The 18,840-nt window shown below is 36.5% G+C and overlaps 1 protein-coding gene across 5 annotated transcripts in view; it reads left to right on the plus strand.

The window, feature by feature from the left end:
* Slc38a4 (solute carrier family 38 member 4) overlaps positions 1-18,631 on the plus strand; it is a 63,135-nt gene extending 44,504 nt beyond the window's left edge. For all 5 annotated transcript variants that reach the window (XM_013358529.3, XM_040280771.2, XM_040280773.2 and 2 more), the window contains 10 exons: positions 2,690-2,771; positions 2,862-2,944; positions 3,054-3,112; positions 3,969-4,244; positions 4,376-4,455; positions 5,675-5,775; positions 7,804-7,928; positions 13,335-13,479; positions 14,326-14,423; positions 16,330-18,631. In XM_013358529.3, the coding sequence (XP_013213983.1) occupies positions 2,690-2,771; positions 2,862-2,944; positions 3,054-3,112; positions 3,969-4,244; positions 4,376-4,455; positions 5,675-5,775; positions 7,804-7,928; positions 13,335-13,479; positions 14,326-14,423; positions 16,330-16,431 (1,151 nt within the window). In that variant the 3' untranslated portion in view covers positions 16,432-18,631. The remainder of the gene's footprint in view (positions 1-2,689; positions 2,772-2,861; positions 2,945-3,053; positions 3,113-3,968; positions 4,245-4,375; positions 4,456-5,674; positions 5,776-7,803; positions 7,929-13,334; positions 13,480-14,325; positions 14,424-16,329) is intronic.
* The last annotated feature ends 209 nt before the right edge of the window (positions 18,632-18,840 follow it).

An 18,840-nucleotide genomic window follows, 5' to 3' on the forward strand; every position in this document is an offset into this window, starting at 1 on the left:
TTTAGCCTTATCAAGATTTAAAGTATCAAGCATCTCATAGGATCACCTCATAGTTGATCTAATTTATTTGTTTTGACAACTAAAATAACCAGACATAAGCATATTTTGCCATGAACTCATCAAGCTGTGTGATGGCAGCAGCAGTCATTCAAAGTGTAGCCACTGTTATGCTTCTAAATATGGAATAAACTATGCAGTGGGCTGTGTCAAGCCACACACAAGAAGTGTGGCTTTAAGGGAGTGAGATGAAATTTCATAATACCACTGCAAAAAATGCTCTCACTTTTTTTTCTTTATATGATTGGTGTATATTTGGCTTAAGGAAAACCACTCATGTTTTTTGATTAAGCAACTCCATGTTTGCTATATTGAGTACCAAAAATTTAACTTTCACCATAGATGTTTTAACACTTAATTTCTGCTATATTGAGTACCAAAAATTTAACTTTCACCATAGATGTTTTAACACTTAGCAGAATAATGTTGACATTACCCAAACAGATCTGGATAATTCTGAATTTTCAAAGGCCAAACACATTAACAGTGGTGACATCACTGAAAGTCAGCAATTAATAGCTCTAAAATTGGATGGGACCTCACTGAGTCAGTTAATCAGAAATATCTCCTGTTTACGCTCCATAAGACTCAGCTTTAGCCAAGGTCTTTGTAAAGATTAACTAAATAGTGTGTACAGAAGATGCATCTGGTATTATAGAAATCATTTCACTTCGACAACAGAGCAGCACTGATCCAGAAGTTAAGAAACTTGTAATTGGAAGTGTTCTCCCCTTTATAAGCTGTGTGATCTTGGATATGTCATTGAACTTCTCAAAATCTTTATCCTCAGCTGCAGAATAGGATAACAACATGTACCTCATCATCTCACAGGACTTTTTGGATGATCAAATGAAGTAATTTGCAGAACTAAACAATGCCAGGAAATTTTTATCACCATTATTACTTTCATTTAAAGTTAAGGAAGTCTTTTAAAACTGTAGTTCAATTTACAACTCAGATATCTGTTTTAAATAAATGTCTATTATCGAAAACTCATGAAGAGGATGTAGCATACCTTCAAAGCTTCTATGTAAAATTTGTTAGTTTTATTTTAAATTTTGACTTTGTACCTTGTATCAAATAACAATTTAGTAATGTATTTCACTGAATGGATAGATCTGGTAAAGGGATGTTGCATAAATCTCTACAGTTTTCACAAACTATGTTATATATATGAGAAACATGTTTATTATGTATATAACATGTTATATATAGATAGATAGATGTGTTATATATATATATATATATATATATATATATATATATATATATATTCATTTTCCCAGATTTTCAAAACAATGCATCATCATTCATATATTACTTACCAAGATTCTGATGGATTTTTACCACTTTGTGTGATCTCTTATTTGGACAAAGGGAGACAAGAATATGGAGTAGAAAAGGAAACTCCCAAAAAACTTACTTGGCAAATAAGGGGAGAAACTGTCATCTTTTATATTTTTTTTCTTGGTGCTAGTCATATATAATAGTGGGGTTCTAGTCATATATAATAGTGGGGCTCATTTTGGCATATTCATAAATGCATATTAGATGATTTGCTCCATTTCAATCCCTACTACTTCCCCTTCCTCCTCCAATCACCTTTCTCTATTCTGTTACTTCCTTTTATCTATTTAGTGTTTTTAATTGGTACATTATAGTACCAAAAACTTAACATTCACCATAGATGTTTTAACTCTTAGCAGAATAATCATAAAAGTGGGATTCATGTGTGAACATAGCATAATTTGTTCAGTTTCATTCCACAGTTTCCTTTCCTATCCCTCCTCCATACCCTTTGATCCTCTTCCTCTGTTCCACTGTTCTTCCTTTTCATGAGGTCCCTCTTTTCTTTAATTTCCTTATTTCTCTTTAGCTTCTGCATTTGAGAAAAAAACAATTTGATCCTTGACTTTCTGAGCCTGGTTTATTTCACTGAGCATGGTGTTCTCCAGTTCCATTCATTTACCAGCAAGTGTCAACAATTTCATTCTTCTTTATGGCTGAGTAAAATTCTGTCGTGTATATATACCATTATTTTCTTTATCAGTTTGTCTGTTGATGGGCACATGGGCTGGTTCCATAACTTGGCTATTCTAATATTCTTTTATCAATCCAGGAAGACTCTATATCTAATCACCAGTGGTCTGAGACTGCGTGTCCCTCAGGGAGATCACAGAGTATAAGACAGGTCTTCACCTGGGGAAGGCCAGAGTGATGTAGAGTCTTTTCATCTCTGCCCTACACTTCTGCCCTTAGTCTTTTGGCCCATGGCTTATGTTGTCAGACCCTGACACTAAACCTGGATCACTCAATACCATAGTAATTTATAAGTAATGAGGGCAAAAGGTTGAAGTTGAAGCTTCCCTGAAAACTTGGAGCTGAATCTAACACAGAATTGACATTGACCCCCTGAGCAACGATCCACATGTGAGAGCTACAGGGCCAAGAGTCTATTTTAAAAAAGAATTTGGAAGCACTGCAGAATCCATGGTGGCTTCTCTTTCTGTTTGGAGGATTAGATGATCATCTTGCCAAGAAGAATGGATGTTCCAAATGTCATGACTCCTTAAAACTTGCATGTGATTATAGTGCCATGCACACCACTAAGCTGTCACATTTTTCATTTTAGCAATGTCAAGCTACCTCTTTATCATTAAATATGAACTACCTGAAGTAATCAGAGCATTCATGGGACTTGAAGAAAATACTGGGTATGTCTTATGTTCTCTTTATAACATCAAGTGACTCATTCTACTTCATCTTTTCTGATCCTAATATCCTCATCTCTTTTTCTGTCCCAGGGAATGGTACCTCAATGGCAACTACCTCGTCATACTTGTGTCTGTGGGAATTATTCTTCCACTTTCTCTCCTTAAAAATTTAGGTAAAATCATTTTCTAATTGAAACTATTTTTACTTTTATTTTATATTCTAATAGGTAAGCTGTTTGCGGATGCCATATTCACCTTCAAAATATTTCTGCTAACTCCTAGGTTACCTTGGTTATACTAGTGGATTTTCTCTGACCTGCATGGTGTTTTTTCTCAGTGTGGTAAGTGACTTGTGGTCCCAATCCTTGTAGCTTGGGAATCAAGAAATGGTGTGTGTGACTAAATTGATGTCTCCATTTTTTGTCAAGCACTTCACTAGTTAGAAATAGTTCTTGCATCATGAGCAATTTTATTGTATTTTAATTTGGAAAAGGAAAAGAGTAGTCACAAGTTTAAAAATAGTTGCGTTATAGTTAGAATGTCAAGGCCACTGCTAATGGTATGCTGTAGGCACACTGGATGAATATTTAGATAAGAGTATATGATATTAATCCAATGTTTAGAAAAAGGGAGAAAAAAGTGAGGAGGCCCATAGGAGACATGAATAGGTGATACCATATCTGCACGAACCAGCTATTTTCTTTTCCACAATTCTACCCAGAGAGGGCAACCACAGCAGGATTAAAAATGAAGTTCTACCCCATCTTAAAAGGAGAAATTTCTTGAATTATCATGGATGCAAAATGTATAAAGCATTTCCCCAAAGAAACAAAGGAGGAAGGAATTGTTGACGACCCATGTTGTTATTAGTTTGAAGAAATAAAAGGTATGAAATGTAGCAAGGAAATGATCATCTTTGTCATGAAAGGGCATGAAAAACATAGAATGGGCTCATGGAAAATAAGGTCCTGCGGACTCGAGGGGGCAGTGCTGCCAACCACAGTTCCTGCCCTTTCCTTAGGAGAGAGACTAGAGGGAGTCCCCATCCATAGTCCATTAATCTAAACGGAATCCACAGTTGACTCCCCTCACCTCCGCCCAATGAGCCACACATAGGGATATTTATTTCACTGTTTTTCCTTAAAAGCTTGAATCTGTGTTTCTTTCTTTCTTTCTTTTTTTAATAACTGGGTTTAGGTGATTTATAAGAAATTCCAAATACCTTGCCCACTGCCTGTTTTGGATCATAATGTTGGAAATCTGACATTCAACAACACACTTCCAATGCATGTGATCATGTTACCCAATAACTCTGATGATACTGGCGTGAACTTCATGATGGATTACACCCATCACAATCCTGCAGGGCTGGAGGAGAATCAGGCCAAGGGCTCTCTTCATGGCAGTGGAGTGGAATACAAAGCCCACGGTGATGACCAGTGTCAACCCAAATACTTTGTATTCAACTCCCGGGTAAGTGAGAGACCCAGGTTCTAATGAGCCCAGTAATGCAGGTTCTGAGTTTTTATTTCATGAACTGAGATGGTCTGGAATTGCCATCTGTGTTGAAATGCTAAACATGTGGTGTTGTCTTTGTTTTACAGACGGCCTATGCAATTCCTATCCTAGCATTTGCTTTTGTATGCCACCCTGAGGTCCTTCCCATCTACAGTGAACTTAAAGAGTAAGGCAGCCATCATTTTAGCTCTTAATTTACTATGAAAATGTGCTCATATGTTCAATGGTGCTCTACCTGGAATCATGGTTTGTAGCTCTCTCGTGGGAGTCAGTGCTATAGCATTCATAAGTCACATGCTTCAACCAGCAAGTATGAGTCAGTCTATGCACTTCATTACCTTATCTGCTTCCTTGTCTCCTCTCCCTCAACCATAATGGTTCAGGGGAAGGGTTCAGGGCTGGTAGAAAAGGAGCCAATAGGTTTAATGATTTGGTCAGGTGTAGGGTATTTAAATAGGAATTTTGGTGGGAAGTAGTGATATCAACAGATTGGAAATGACAATATGGATGAAGACCAAAACTTACGATTATAGTAGCCTTAATAAGCCATAGATATCACTTATAGTCGGTTCTTAACCTTTGTCTAAAGAGATGAGCCATTATATGGCCTACATTGTCTTTTTCTGTCTTGAAAATCTTATTTCTTTCAGTCGATGACCTATGATTCATTCATAGTCTTTTCCCTTTGAGGTTGTTGGCACCTACATGGGGACCAAGTGGGTATGAGTCCACTTTAGCAGCTTTCCTCTTTACCTTTTAGTTAGGTTATCACTCAGTGAGTCTCAACATTTTTATCCCCAGACAATAGCGTTACTTTTCCCCATAATTCTGATTGACCTCATAACAAATTTTTGGAACACCTTCAATTATTTTGATATCTTTGATTTACTATGAAAACCACATATAGCACATACCTCAGAAGCCTAGCAAGTGACTCTAGGTAGGTGCATCCCTCTGGAGTGGTCTCTAGAAGTGGTTCACATAACAGTATCAAGCTTTGTCATAGTCTGAGCTCTTGGCAGTAGCAAGAGGTGGTTCTTTTCCTCATTAAACTCATCTCATCATGAAAGGCAAAAGCTTTCTACATTAGGATCCAGTTTGATTCTTATGTTAATTACATTTTTAATTATTTAGTAGATAAGTTTACTTATTGATAGACCCTCTTCTAGGGAAATCGTTGTTTCTAAAACTAAAGAAACAATGTTTAAGAAAAAAAGAAAAAAGGAAACAAATCATCCTTAGCTCTTTGATAAATTTATATCAGCTGTAACACCAGAAATGTGGTTTCATAATGAGCAACAGACATAATTATTTTTTCTTTTAATTTTAAATAGTGATGTTTCACACGTTTAAGAAATGAAATTCAATGTTCTTTTTATCTTTAGTCGGTCCCGGAGGAAAATGCAAACAGTGTCAAATATTTCCATCACAGGGATGCTGGTCATGTACCTGCTTGCTGCCCTCTTTGGCTACCTAACCTTTTATGGTAGGTCACTCTGTCAAAGTCATTTGTTTGTGCACGTCCTGGTTAGACTGAAAATCCACCTGGGTAGGTGTAATGCTTTTAATTACCTCTATAAGCAGCCTGATGAATAGATGATGCACATTCAATTAACTCAATTTTACCTTTTTCATCTGATCTAAGGAAATGAGCCCTGGACCAGTCTGGCTAACAGGTTATAACAATTTGTGAATTTTTGTGTTTTTTATTTTTTATTTTATTTTATTTTTTTAAAGAGAGAGAGAGAAGAGGGAGAGACGGAGAGAATTTTTTTTTAATATTTATTTTTCAGTTTTTGGTGGACACAGCATCTTCATTGTATTTTATGTGGTGTTGAGGATCAAACCCAGCACCCCTCGCATGCCAGGCGAGCGCATTACCACTTGAGCCACATCCCCAGCCCGTGTTTTTTATTTTTAATATGCACATATTAAATCATTTTCCTTCAGATATAAGTTGTATTTCTTTGCTAGACTTCCTGGTCCATCTCAGGCTAGAAGCAATGAGAAAGAATCCATTGCATGTGATAAGGCTCTTTTGATGGAATACCTACCTAACTGCCAGGCAAATGGCATAAAAATTATAAATTCTTAAGTTTGAACCTGCTTCTTATTTATTCACTACATAAAATCTGGGAGATTGTAACACTAAGAATTATTTCTGGTTTATGTCATTCTCTTCTGTTATAGTGAGGGGTTTCCTAAGAAAGAAAGGCTATAGCAGAATTTTCTTCAATATGGCAATGTTCTTAAAAAATAGCATTATGCATTATACATTTTCTCTTTAGCATCTTAATAATACACAAAAGGAGTAGAATTTTTATATGCCTTCGATGAAGCCCAATAGAAAAATTACATGGAAGCAAATAGACCTAGAGCTATATTCACACTAGTCATGCTAGTCAATATCATCTTGGGTCTAACTTTCCTGACTGAGTTGGTAAATTGAATTCATTGCATGACAAGTTGGGGAGGAGAGGACTCAGGAGTAGGCCACTATTTGCTTAGCTTTGTTTTCTATTTGACTATTAATCAAGCACTCACTTTAGATTGGGCATTAACTTATTGTTGCTTATGGGTTAATGAAAGTCAGGGCCAAGGGCTGAGGCTGTAGTAGCTCAGTGGTAAAGTACTTGCCTAGCATGTATGAAGCTCTGGGTTCAATCCTCAGCACCACATAAAAAAAAAACAAATAAAAACAGATACTGTGCGTTCGTCTATAACTAAATAAATGTTTAAAACAAAAGAAAAGAAAGAAAGTCAGGGCCAATACCATTGAAATCATTTTTATCCCTTTGTATCTGATTTTGAGAGGGGTAATGGGAAAATCAAACTACAGTTGCTTCCATAAATATCTCCATTTGTGTCTGGGATGCTGAGTGAATATTTTCAAGAATGAGCATCATCTTAATCTTAGAGCAATATTCATGGGAAACCCTATAAAAATCATACTAATTCTTTCTTACATGTTGCTCTAATGAGTTTCTTAAGACAAATACAAACTTTAAAAAGTCCAAGAGTATATGTGCCAGTGTCATGATGGAGTTGTAACTGTTGAAACTGAAAAAGTGTTAGAAGTCAGTAGTCCCAGAATTTCCAGAATGTACTTGGAGAAGCTATGTCAGGGGTGGCTGGACAGAAGGGATGTGTGGATAATATGGGATGGACAGTTTGGTGAAGTCTGGACCTTTTATCTCTTTCCACAAGAGTACCTCAGCATGGTTTGTGATGCTTCTCTATTGCAGACATTGATTTATTATGATGCAAAACAAGTTAAGAAACACCTGATCATTTTTCTTTTAGCTTCTGCAACTTTTTTGAGCTTCAAGACTCCTTTGTTCATTTGACCAAAAGCCTCATGGCTTTATAAGGTTAAAGATAAGATACAAATGTGGGCATCTGGATTTCCAGACCTGAGTCTTTTTTCCCTATCCCACATTCCCTGCATAAAATGTGTCCTTGAGTAACCAGTGGCAACTTGGTAACACTAGGCAAACTCATTCTCTTCTTGTAGGAGAAGTTGAAGATGAATTACTTCATGCCTACAGCAAAGTGTATACATTTGACACCCCTCTTCTCATGGTACGCCTAGCAGTCCTGGTGGCAGTAACACTAACTGTGCCCATTGTCCTGTTTCCAGTAAGTACATAAAGCTCCAGTGAAAGAACCCTGTTTAATCCATAGATCAGTACTATGTTCTGACTTGATGAAGATTTAATTATCATGTGAGTTTGCAATTGCAATGCCCGAGGACATTATGCTTTTTACAGCATTTTGGAGTCACTTGGAGTTGATCATTTAAAAAGATGTATACACAGCCAACATTTTTCAGCAGTGATTTTTAGGTCTGGGAAAAAGAATCATGAAATTTACTTTTAAATTCAAAAAGCAGAACTTAAGCTGCTATCTTGTGGATTAGTAAAACTGAGGAGGAGTTCCGATGACTTCTAAAACTTGAAAGCAAAGACCACTTTAAGTGTCAGATCACATTGCATTTTCACAACAGTTTTAAAGGCATTTCATTTTTTTCTAGTTTCTTGTGCTGCAATAACATCCAAAAATTGTTTTAATTAATCCAGTGATTTGAAGGCCAATGAGAAGGAGATTCATGTTAAGAAAATTAATTACTAGAACAGAAATTCTTAAAAAATAGTTCTGTTATCCATCATGTATCTTTTCCCCCTCCTCCTCCACCAAGACTGACACATGCGTCTGGCAGGACTTGGCCTGGGAGCATCCCTCCTGAGCATTTGCCATTGCCATCAGTCTGTTGTGGGATGACGGAGGAGAGCTGACCGGGGGGCTGGGGCTGGGTGAGTTAAAACCACCACATATGGATAAACACAGGTCTTCACCCGCCTGCCAGCTCTTCTCCTTTCATAATCACTGAATTTGCTCATTCATTTTAGGGGCAAAAAAATAAGTGACACAGTAGCTAGGATTATTATGTACAGAATGTTTCATAGAGGGCCTGGTGTAGGAGGACTACTTATATAATGACACTGTGGTCACTTTAAATGCAGCTTGTGTGCTGAAATATATTTTGGCACATTCCTTTTTCATGAGCACATGAAATCAGATCCTTATTACTATGGTGGCTAATAATTTACTCTTAAATAATGTCTTGCCTGTAATGCATCTGAAAGTAATTCAAATGACACACACATAGAGCTTTAGCCTAAAATCAGCTCCAGCTTGCATACAAAGCAAAAGACAGCTGTAAACCAGAAGGTGTGCTACAGGATAAAATTTCCAAGCAAGCAGTTTCAATGAGAAAAGAATATTTGGATTTCTTCTTTTTTGGGGGTCAAGATACCACTGGATTTCGGAGGAGGCACTCACAGCCTTGTTGAATCAAAGCATTTGATGAAGGAACTCTGTTATATGCTTCTGTGTTTCTTTATTCATAAGCCTTAAACAGTGTTTTCATGCTGGGTCGTCAAGAGATTGATGGATGTGGCCATGATCATGTAGCTAGGATGTGAAGCTTATTGCATAATACCACCAATGGCTACTACTATTGGAATGGGAAGTCAAGTCAGCCTATTTATTTATGTATTGGTACCTGGGATTGAACACAGGGGCACTTAACTACTGAGCCACATCCCCAACCCCTTTTTATATTTTATTTTGAGACAAGGTCTTACTAAGTTACTTAGGGCTTTGCCAAGTTGCTGAGGTTGGTTTTGAATTTGTAATCCTTCTGCTTCAGTCTCTCCATCTGCTGGGATTACAGGCATGTGCCAGTGTGCCTGGCTAGCCTTTCATTTATTGGTGAGCATTTCACCTCACCATCAAAAAGCCTCATCTCCCCATGTGAGAGAGAAAGCACTGGAATACATCTGATCATGAGGAACAGTAATAGTTTGTAAACATTAAAAGCCATTGAAATCAAAATTGGTCATGAGGACCAAAATTGAGAAGAGTAACTAATCACTATCTTTCATTATGCATTTTCACTCAACATTAGCATTTAGGCACCATTTTGCACAGTGTTATGATAAAATGATCTGCATAAGTACCCTCTTCCCCACTGGCTTACAAGTCCCTGGAGACTGGGTATGTGAATGGTGACTGGCATAAAGGATGGGCCCTGTAACATTTGCAAAGGAACAATGGCTTTTAAAATTTACCTTGCATTTTCTTGAAATGTATAAACTGCTTTTTCTAGTAAAAGCATAGGCTGTTTCCCTTGCCGATGTACCATGAATTCAATTTGGGTGAGGATATGAGTTAAGTGAATCAAATCTCTGTGAATGTGATGGATTCATCCATATCTGTGATGGTGACAGATAAGTGGGTGAAACCTCTTTGTCCCAATCAAATCCCACAAGACTAAGTTCAGAGACTTTTTCGTGGTGATAGAAGTGTTGTCTTTGGTTATTTGCTTTCTTATAATTTAGGACCAAAATTTTCAGTGTGTCAAATGCTGAGCCCCAGCATAGTTCTCCTGCCAGGATTCTTTGCATTAAGAAATCCTTGACCACTAAGAATTTTACTTGCTCTGATGTTCCCATGTTCAGACAATAAAACAAATAAACCTAGTCTGGATTAAAATGTATCAGTGTTAGCTATGATTTTGTGTTCCCCTTCTTTCAACAAATGATAACTGGGGGCTCTCTTTCTTGGGAGCTCAAGAAGATAGAATAGGGTTTGTTCACTTGTTTTCCTTTTAGTACACTATTATCTTCTTTTCCCCAATTGGATTAGTATTTTTCCTTATTTGTAGAAGGCACATAGTTATTTCATGTCAAATGCATACATGCAAAAATGAAGTGAATTAGGTCAGCTTTTTCCCTAGCAGCCCCACATTTATTTCCTGAGTAGTGGGGAAGGGGCCTCTGACAGGCCTGTTTTCAGCTTGTGCTTCCCTTTATGTAGTTAAGTTCACATATCACCATAGTTTATTGTAAACACACAGACTCGAATTCCACCTGCTGTACTTTATTTTAAAGAAGTGATCACATCTCAAATTCTTTAGCTACTTCTATTTCATCTTCTTATAGTAAAATCATTCTTCTTCTCACTTGCGTTGCCTTCAAATCCCCTGTTTTGAAGCCTGCACAGATACGGGCATAGAAATATGGCACATGTTGCCATGAACTGCAGTAGTGTAGGTATTTGCAAAACTCTTGCCCTAAGCAATCCTGCAAAGTGAAAGAGTCTAAACCATGCAAGAATTTAATTGATTGATTGATTAGCGTTCTCTTTCTACAGTGCCTCTGGGTTTCTGACCTTCACATTGGGTCCACTCCTCAGAACACACCACCTCCTAACTGGCTGTACTTGGCTGGCTCTCAATAACTGTTTTTTCTAAAGCTGCACGGAACCTTTCTGGAATCACGCTGGGTCAGAGGCCCTGGGTGTTGCTGGGGACTTTCTCCACCTGCAGCATCTGACCCACATTTCCAGATTCTTATCAGTTTATGTCAAAAGAGAAAAGGGCACATGGAAACATAGAAGAGCAGACAAGCCTTTGTGGGTAATAAGAGTTGTCTCTGTCTCAACACTAGTGAACAGAGGCACTGAGGACCTGTGGTCCCAGACTCAAAAAGGGCTGCGTGTTAACATAGGATGAATGTGCCCTTCCTGTTCCCTTCCATCACCACCACCACCAGCCTCCCTCACTCTTCACTCTGTTGCCCTCTTCAGGAATCTGTTGGCAACTCCATATTCCTTTGGTTTTGTTCAGGATTTTCTTAATCCTTACTCAGTAAAACAAAGCTTTCACCCTTTACTCCAACCATCCTACCTATTATTTCCTGTAAATCTTCTGTCCTTTATCATCTGATATTTTCTCTAAAACTGCACACAACATACCATCCTGAAACAAAACCTAACTCGTTTTGGAAGCCACTAGACTTTAGGATGCTGCATTTATACTCAGAGGCCCTATACCTATATAGGATTGCTTTAACTCGCTTACTGAATTGAATGCACCATTGTAACAAAGACTACAAAGCACATAAGTGTGACATCTGCCTGAAAACAGAACCTGTCTTTGATTTGTTTGTAAGTTTAGCACTGTCAGTCGAGTCCTTAAGCACACTGTATGTATCACAGAAAACTTATTTTAAGCCTGCTAATTAGATCACTCTGGACAATACTGATGAAACACTAATTGTAAGACATAATGTAGAACTTACAGCCTGCTGGGGGAAATGACATCAACCATTTTCCTTTCCTTAGTGTGCTTTTCAAAATGAGTTTCATAATTTTCACTGATCCAGTTTTTAAAAAATTCCTTGCAAAGTCATCCCTAAGCCATTTTCAGGGATTATCTGGTTTGCCATTCTAGAAATGAAATTCCCTTTTCAACCTAAACAGATGGCTTCAATTTTTTGATGGAGAGGTATGAATGGAATGTCGTGTGAGAATCTGTGAGCAATGCATTTTTTGGTTGTTCATGCATGTTGCAAAATGTATCTCACATTTTTTCTTTTAAATGAGTTCCCATCTCAACACCCTAAAAAGACTTCAGAACTAAAATTATTTAATGAAAACCAGTTCAGGCATTTCTAAAAAAAGTGGAGTCTTAGCTTAACTGAAGTACTCATGTATTAAAACGCCAGTAGAGTAATTCCACTAAGTCAAAGAAGTGTCTTCTAACAGATTCCAAAGATAAGCAGGCTTCAGCTTTGCTAAGCTGTACAAACATAATGCACTCCCTCCCTCTGCCCACAGGGATCTCTCTATCCACTCACACCACAGTAACTTGAGCGGCTGCTGCCAACGGAGCCTCTCTTGACTCTCTGCCCACTTGTTTCAGCTGCTGAAATAAAGCTGAAATCTGTCAAGGACTCTGAAGGGAAAAAAGAGACTCCTACTGTATTTATTTCAATTTATTTCAGCATTTACTGTGTGCCTGCTACATGCCAGACACTAAACGAGAAACTCTGAGGAATGTTGAAATTATTAAATTCTTTCTATTCCTTGCCTTTTGTGGGCTTATCCTATACTAGTGGGGGAGGTAAGAGGAGATAAAAAGAAAGGAACAAGCACAAAAAGTACATTGTTTTAAATATCAGAAGGAAAACAATGCTAACTAGAAAGGAAAATTAAGAAAAGCCCAGGTTTGTAGAAATTCCTTTTACACTCAGGTGTAAATCAATTCAGTGCATGCCATTAGTGTTTAACCAGTCTGATGAGATGCCCATCTACAAGGCTTTTACTGTCTCTGAATTGTATATCTTATCTGTTCTTTTATCTAAGATAATTCTTAACCACAATTCTGAAAAACAAGAAAGTGAGCATACAACCACAGAAAAATAACATTATCCTCAGACATCAAAAATCAGCATGAAATGGGCACAACATGAGTGTACTTAGTGCCATTGAACTGTATACTAAAAAAATGATTGAGATGGTAAATTTTATGTTATGCATATTTTAAACACAATTAAAATATTGGGAAAAAGCATCAGGATATTTTCTGGGAAACAAGGGAAAAAGAAATAAAATGCTTTAGACGGATGAGAATGCTGAAAATAATAGAAAAGGTCAAAAACAAAGAAATGATCTTGCCATTGAACATTGTGCTTGCAGATTCGTACATCAGTGACCACATTGTTATTTCCCAAAAGACCCTTCAGCTGGATAAGACACTTCCTGATTGCAGCCATGATTATTATACTTAATAATGTTCTGGTCATCCTTGTGCCGACTATAAAATACATCTTTGGATTCATAGGTAAGTTTCAGTAAGACTTTTAGTCAGCCCAAATTTATACCTTCTTACATGGTGATCAGGAAGCCAGTGCTGGGTGGTCAAAATCCCTAGTCCATCTCAGGCTCCCAGCAGCCCTACTAGATTCCAGTAGCTGTGCCAGTCACCTAACCTCCCTAGTGACACTGGGAGCTACTTTTAGAGGTCACTTAGCCCAGCTGCCTTTTCTAAGGAAACTAAGCCTCAAAGAAAGCAAGTCATACACCTTGGGATGGACCCAGGATTTGGAGGTGGCTCCTATCTCTGTCATCAAGAAAAGAGGAAGACAGATTTTATCAACAGAAACTCTCTCAAACCTATAAGTATCAGCCAAGCATTAAGGAGCTCTTTGGAGGGGTAGGAGGTTGATTTTTTTTATAGTATACTATTTCTATTACCTACATGATCTATTAATTAGTATAGTTAATTTTTTGTCTGATGATTAAGGATTTGCTCAAATTTTAAATGTTAAACTTTATAAAGAATCAGGCATAGGCAACTTGAAAAGTAAGAGGTGGTTAGGAAGGGAATGTGATGAGCTGTCTCCTTAGTATGTACTTGCATTACTAAGCCTTTGTAAATTCATATTATTTTGGCCTTTTATTGCTTATGATACATTACATGTACTTGTGCAGTTATGCTGTTAGGTACACTTTAATTTTCTTTATAGACATACCTTCCATGAATAAGCAACCAAAATGAACTTATGTGATTTAAGCACGTGCTTTTAGAAGAACAGGAATAAGTTTATATTTGGTTTATTTATATTGGTGCTTTTCAGGGAAGATCTGCCTTGTGAGACCGTAACCTGCCCTGCATTTCCCTCCTCAGGGTCTTCTGCTGCCACTATGTTGATTTTCATCCTTCCAGCTGCGTTTTATCTTAGACTTGTCAAGAAAGAATCTCTTAGGTCACCCCAAAAGGTCGGGGTAAGTAAGGGCTTGCAATTTATCCCATTATAAGTTACTCTTAACTACATAGAGTAAACCAGAGAATATGATTGGTATGGAAAAATGAAACAAGGAACAAGGACCCAAAACCAAAGATGGGCTGGAACTTTCTGGTAGGAGGAAAGAGGAATGAGTTCTGGCACTTGAATGATCTAGGATATCGCTCTTCAAATAGCAAATATTTTGTGCTGAGTCCTCTCACATCAAATGCTCATGGAATTTTCCCTACAGGAACATGTGCTTTATGTGCACACCAGTTTCCAGTGCCAAGCTGCAGCTGCACTGTCCACATGAAATTGTCAGGAAGGAAGTTGGCGACCCACCAATGTTATGGAGCAGTGCAAATGTTTCCAACATGTTAGTTAGGTTTGCAAGGGCCAAGAGTTGCCTTGATTTTTTTTTTTCTCCTTCTATAGTTCCCTGCTGTTCCCTGGTTTGAACTGAGATCCCAAACAGAACTCTTTGTTTTTCAGTTAACTTATTTACATACAAAATATGATCTTATTAAACTAGGAAGCGCATATTTCTTTTCCATATAGTACTACAGAAACATATACTAGAAATATTAAACATGCTCAGTGACTGCTTAAGAAAGTCTTCTATTAAGGTTTGAAAAGAATGGTTCTTACTGAATTACTCTGAATTTTTGCCTTGAATTTTTTCACCTCTTGGGATTGTTCAGAGAGTTCAGCACAGTTTGATATCAAAAGCTCTTTCCACCATCTTACCCATGAATTTTCTCTATATAATCCATCTTGCCTAGACACTTTGATAGCAGTATTATCTGGGCAAGTGATTTGCCCTAATGGTGACCCATGTTTAGTTTGATTAGATGTAAAATTAATACCTAGACCTTTTCTAGTTTTAAAAAAAAAAAAGCTTCTGTTTTCCCATACATAGAATTAGATTGATTTAAGGCTTCTTCTAATGTTAAAATTTGAAACAGTGTATATACATATGTATGTGTAAGTAGTCATAAATACAAAGATATATACACACTAACATATGTTAGTCTGTCATTTTTATTTGCATGCTTTATAAAATTAGAATTGTATCATATGTACTATTTCTTTATGACCAGCTCTTATTCACCTAAAAGATTCTGTAAGTCCTTAAATTTTTTGTCACTTTTTTAAAAATTTTTTTATTAGAGCTTTATAGTTATTTATAGTAATTGGGTTCATTCCAAAAAACTCATACATGCATGGAATTCAATTTCAGTTCATAATGCCCCTCTTTTCCCTTCCTCCCTTCCCCCATTCCCCTTCTTCTACTGTAGTGTACTCCTTACACTTGTCTATTTAGTTATATTTGGTTGATTCTTTTTATTTATGCATAAAGGTGAAATTCCCTATGGCATATTTGCATAGGCACATAACATGATTTTTTAAGAATTCATTCTTCATTGCCTTCCTTTAACCATCCCTTCACTCTGCCTCTTGATCTCCTTTTTCTACATTATCTTTATTATATCCTATCCTTCCCTCCCCCTTTCCTTTTTTTTTTTGAACTCTGGCTTCTGCATTTAAGAGAAAACATTCAGTATTTAAGTTTCTGAGTTTGGCTTATTTCACTTAACAGGATAATGGCAAATGCCTTAATTTCATTCTTTTTTATTTTTTAATGATCATAAGATATTCCATCCTTTGGATGTACCAAATCAATTAGCCATTACTCTGTTGTTGAAATTTTAGGTTAAATCACTACACTGTATTCCCCTTCTTTTCCCAACTAGGGTTCAAAATAGATTTGTTGGACATCTAAGTTATTAAGAATATTACAATTTAGAATGCAAATAGGATTGCCACCTTATGTCAATAACTTATAAAAACAAACAGCTAAATATGGTTTTCCTGTTCCCTAACAAATTCTGTCTGAATTACAGGCTTTAATTTTTCTTGTGATTGGAATTATCTTCATGATTGGAAGCATGGCACTCATTATACTTGACTGGATCTACGATCCTCCAAATTCCAAGCATCACTAACCTAGGAGAAAATGCTCTTTTTCTGTCGGAAGTGGTTGCAAGTTATGCCCAAATCAAGACATTTGAGTTATCTTGATTGGAATGTTACTCATAGGAAATAAAAGGAAGATTCCCAAGACATTTGCTATTAATATCACTAGACACCTACGAGAAAGAAAATCATGGTTTCTGTTGAGAATGGTTGTTAATGTATTTAAAATCCATGGTGCACATTGCTACCCAGGTTTGACTAGAGCATTGTGAGATGATGAAGGTGTGTTTTTGCTGCTATACAAGCAGAATAAGTGTGGCTGCATTTAATGGTCATCAGATAAACACCTTTTCCTTTGAGCTGGCTCCCCACCCTCCACCTTCCCAAAGTAACAGATAGTTGTATTCTCAGAGCATTGAATTTAAAATGCCCTGGTGGCAAACTGTCAACACTTAATGCCTTTCCACATCTTGCACCAAATTCTTTGGGGCTTTTGGCTAACAGAGAGAAGCAAAAGACACCTCTTGTGAGCTTTTCCCTGTGAGGTAGATGAACTGTCAGACTCTAGCCAACAGCACTTGGTGTCCCCACTAAAGGGATAGTTTGCCCATCCCATTTGTGACATTGAATTAGTGACTTCTTCATTCAATGGATTGTTAGGTAAACATTAAAACACTTTATTAAACATAGAGAGGGGCTTTATTTAAATTTAAGCAACAACAAAAAAATAATGCTTACAGCTCAGCTGCTTGCTGTGGAAGCATCTGCTTTGAAGTTGTTCTTAGTCGTCTTGTCATACTTTTGTCCTTGAACAATGCTCTCCCTCTCGTCTTCCATTCTCATTTAGAATGTTTAGAATACCACAGGTCATGTGGAGATACACTACCCAGTATTGTCTGATACATTTTTATTTGATAAACATTCAGTGCAGGAAACTGTAATTTGCTATATGTTTATGTATATAATCTTATTCTATAGTCATCAGAATGTTAATGTATGCTACATTTGATTCTGATTTTTTACATGTGTAGTTTTCTTTCTTCACAGTCAAAACATTTATATTATTGGGGTGGGAGCAGGGAATTAAGTTGGTGGGCTCAGAAATCCATTTGTATGCATCTGTCTATTGGAGATATTCTAAATTTGAAACCTAAGTTATACATAGTTCAGTAATGCTCTTCTTTGATGTTTACAATAATAATCATCTATGAGAAAACAGGCTCCTTATTTGTAATTATCAATGCTAAGGTTGTTCTTTTAATTTAGCACATCTAAATAGGATTTGGTTCATTTTAGCTTGCGGAGGTGTTTGCTGACATTCGTGTGCCATTTAATACAATGTTGAGTGATTGTCCGTAGAAATAAAAGTGCTTACACTACAGAGAAATGCAAACTATCATTCTTGCTCATTTCCAAAACATACTTGTGTAGAATGGATTTAAAAGTTACTACTCACTGCCTAGAACTTCTAGAGTTCATTTCTTTGTCAAATCAGTAGCAAGAACATTTGTTGTATATTTTATATGTTAGTAAAGCCAAGTATGAAATATAAGTATCATACAAGTATGATATAATAGATAATATCTCAATAGTGCTTTGGGAGTGTACCAAAGAAAAGAAATATTTGTTTTATGTATTATTTTCTAGAGACATAATACTATAAAATGGTGCACTTTGCTATGAAAATTGAGTATTACTAGAAACTATCATAACTTTTAAGTCACTGTTACTTGGAAAAAATTTGCCAAATAGCATCTTTAAGATATATTTCCATCTTCATTTCTCTAAAGAATATATCAAAACAAAGTTGAAAATGTGTCTTCTGAATGTTAAAAACTGTTTAATCTGAATTTATTTAAATGTAAATATTAAAGATTAATCCAAAAATATTGAAAAACTGTAAAATCTGTATATATTTTGAATCCTTTTCATTTAAAGTACTAACTTGAGAATATCAATTGTATACGTATATAAATATTCAAGAGCAGTCCTACAGTGCCAAATAATAAAGCACCATTTTTTTCCTCGTGGCCATTTTCAGGATTAGAATTCACATATTCTGCAGGGCAGACATACAGATGGTACCTTGTGCTGGTTAATTTAACCCCATTTGTAAACAGATGAAATTTTTATTTTCTTATTTCATTTATAAGATGGTTCAATGTATTGGGAGGCTTTTTTATTACAGGAAGTGTATATTGGTATATAATAAATGAACTTTGCAAATGACCATGTTGTGATTTTCTTTCTCTTTTTAAAAAAGGTCATGAGTTGCATATACATGAAACAAAATTTTAAATCTAATTATTGCCCCTCTTCTATTAGTATAGGATGCATTTTCATTGTGCACCATCACAAAAGCATGATTTCTCTATTCCCTGTACACACAAACTCCCGGATTGATTTACCTCACACAAACACACACATTCCTGTATTAT

The sequence above is a fragment of the Ictidomys tridecemlineatus genome, chromosome 6 (assembly GCF_052094955.1).
Source record: "Ictidomys tridecemlineatus isolate mIctTri1 chromosome 6, mIctTri1.hap1, whole genome shotgun sequence".
In the NCBI taxonomy this organism is placed as follows: domain Eukaryota; kingdom Metazoa; phylum Chordata; class Mammalia; order Rodentia; family Sciuridae; genus Ictidomys; species Ictidomys tridecemlineatus.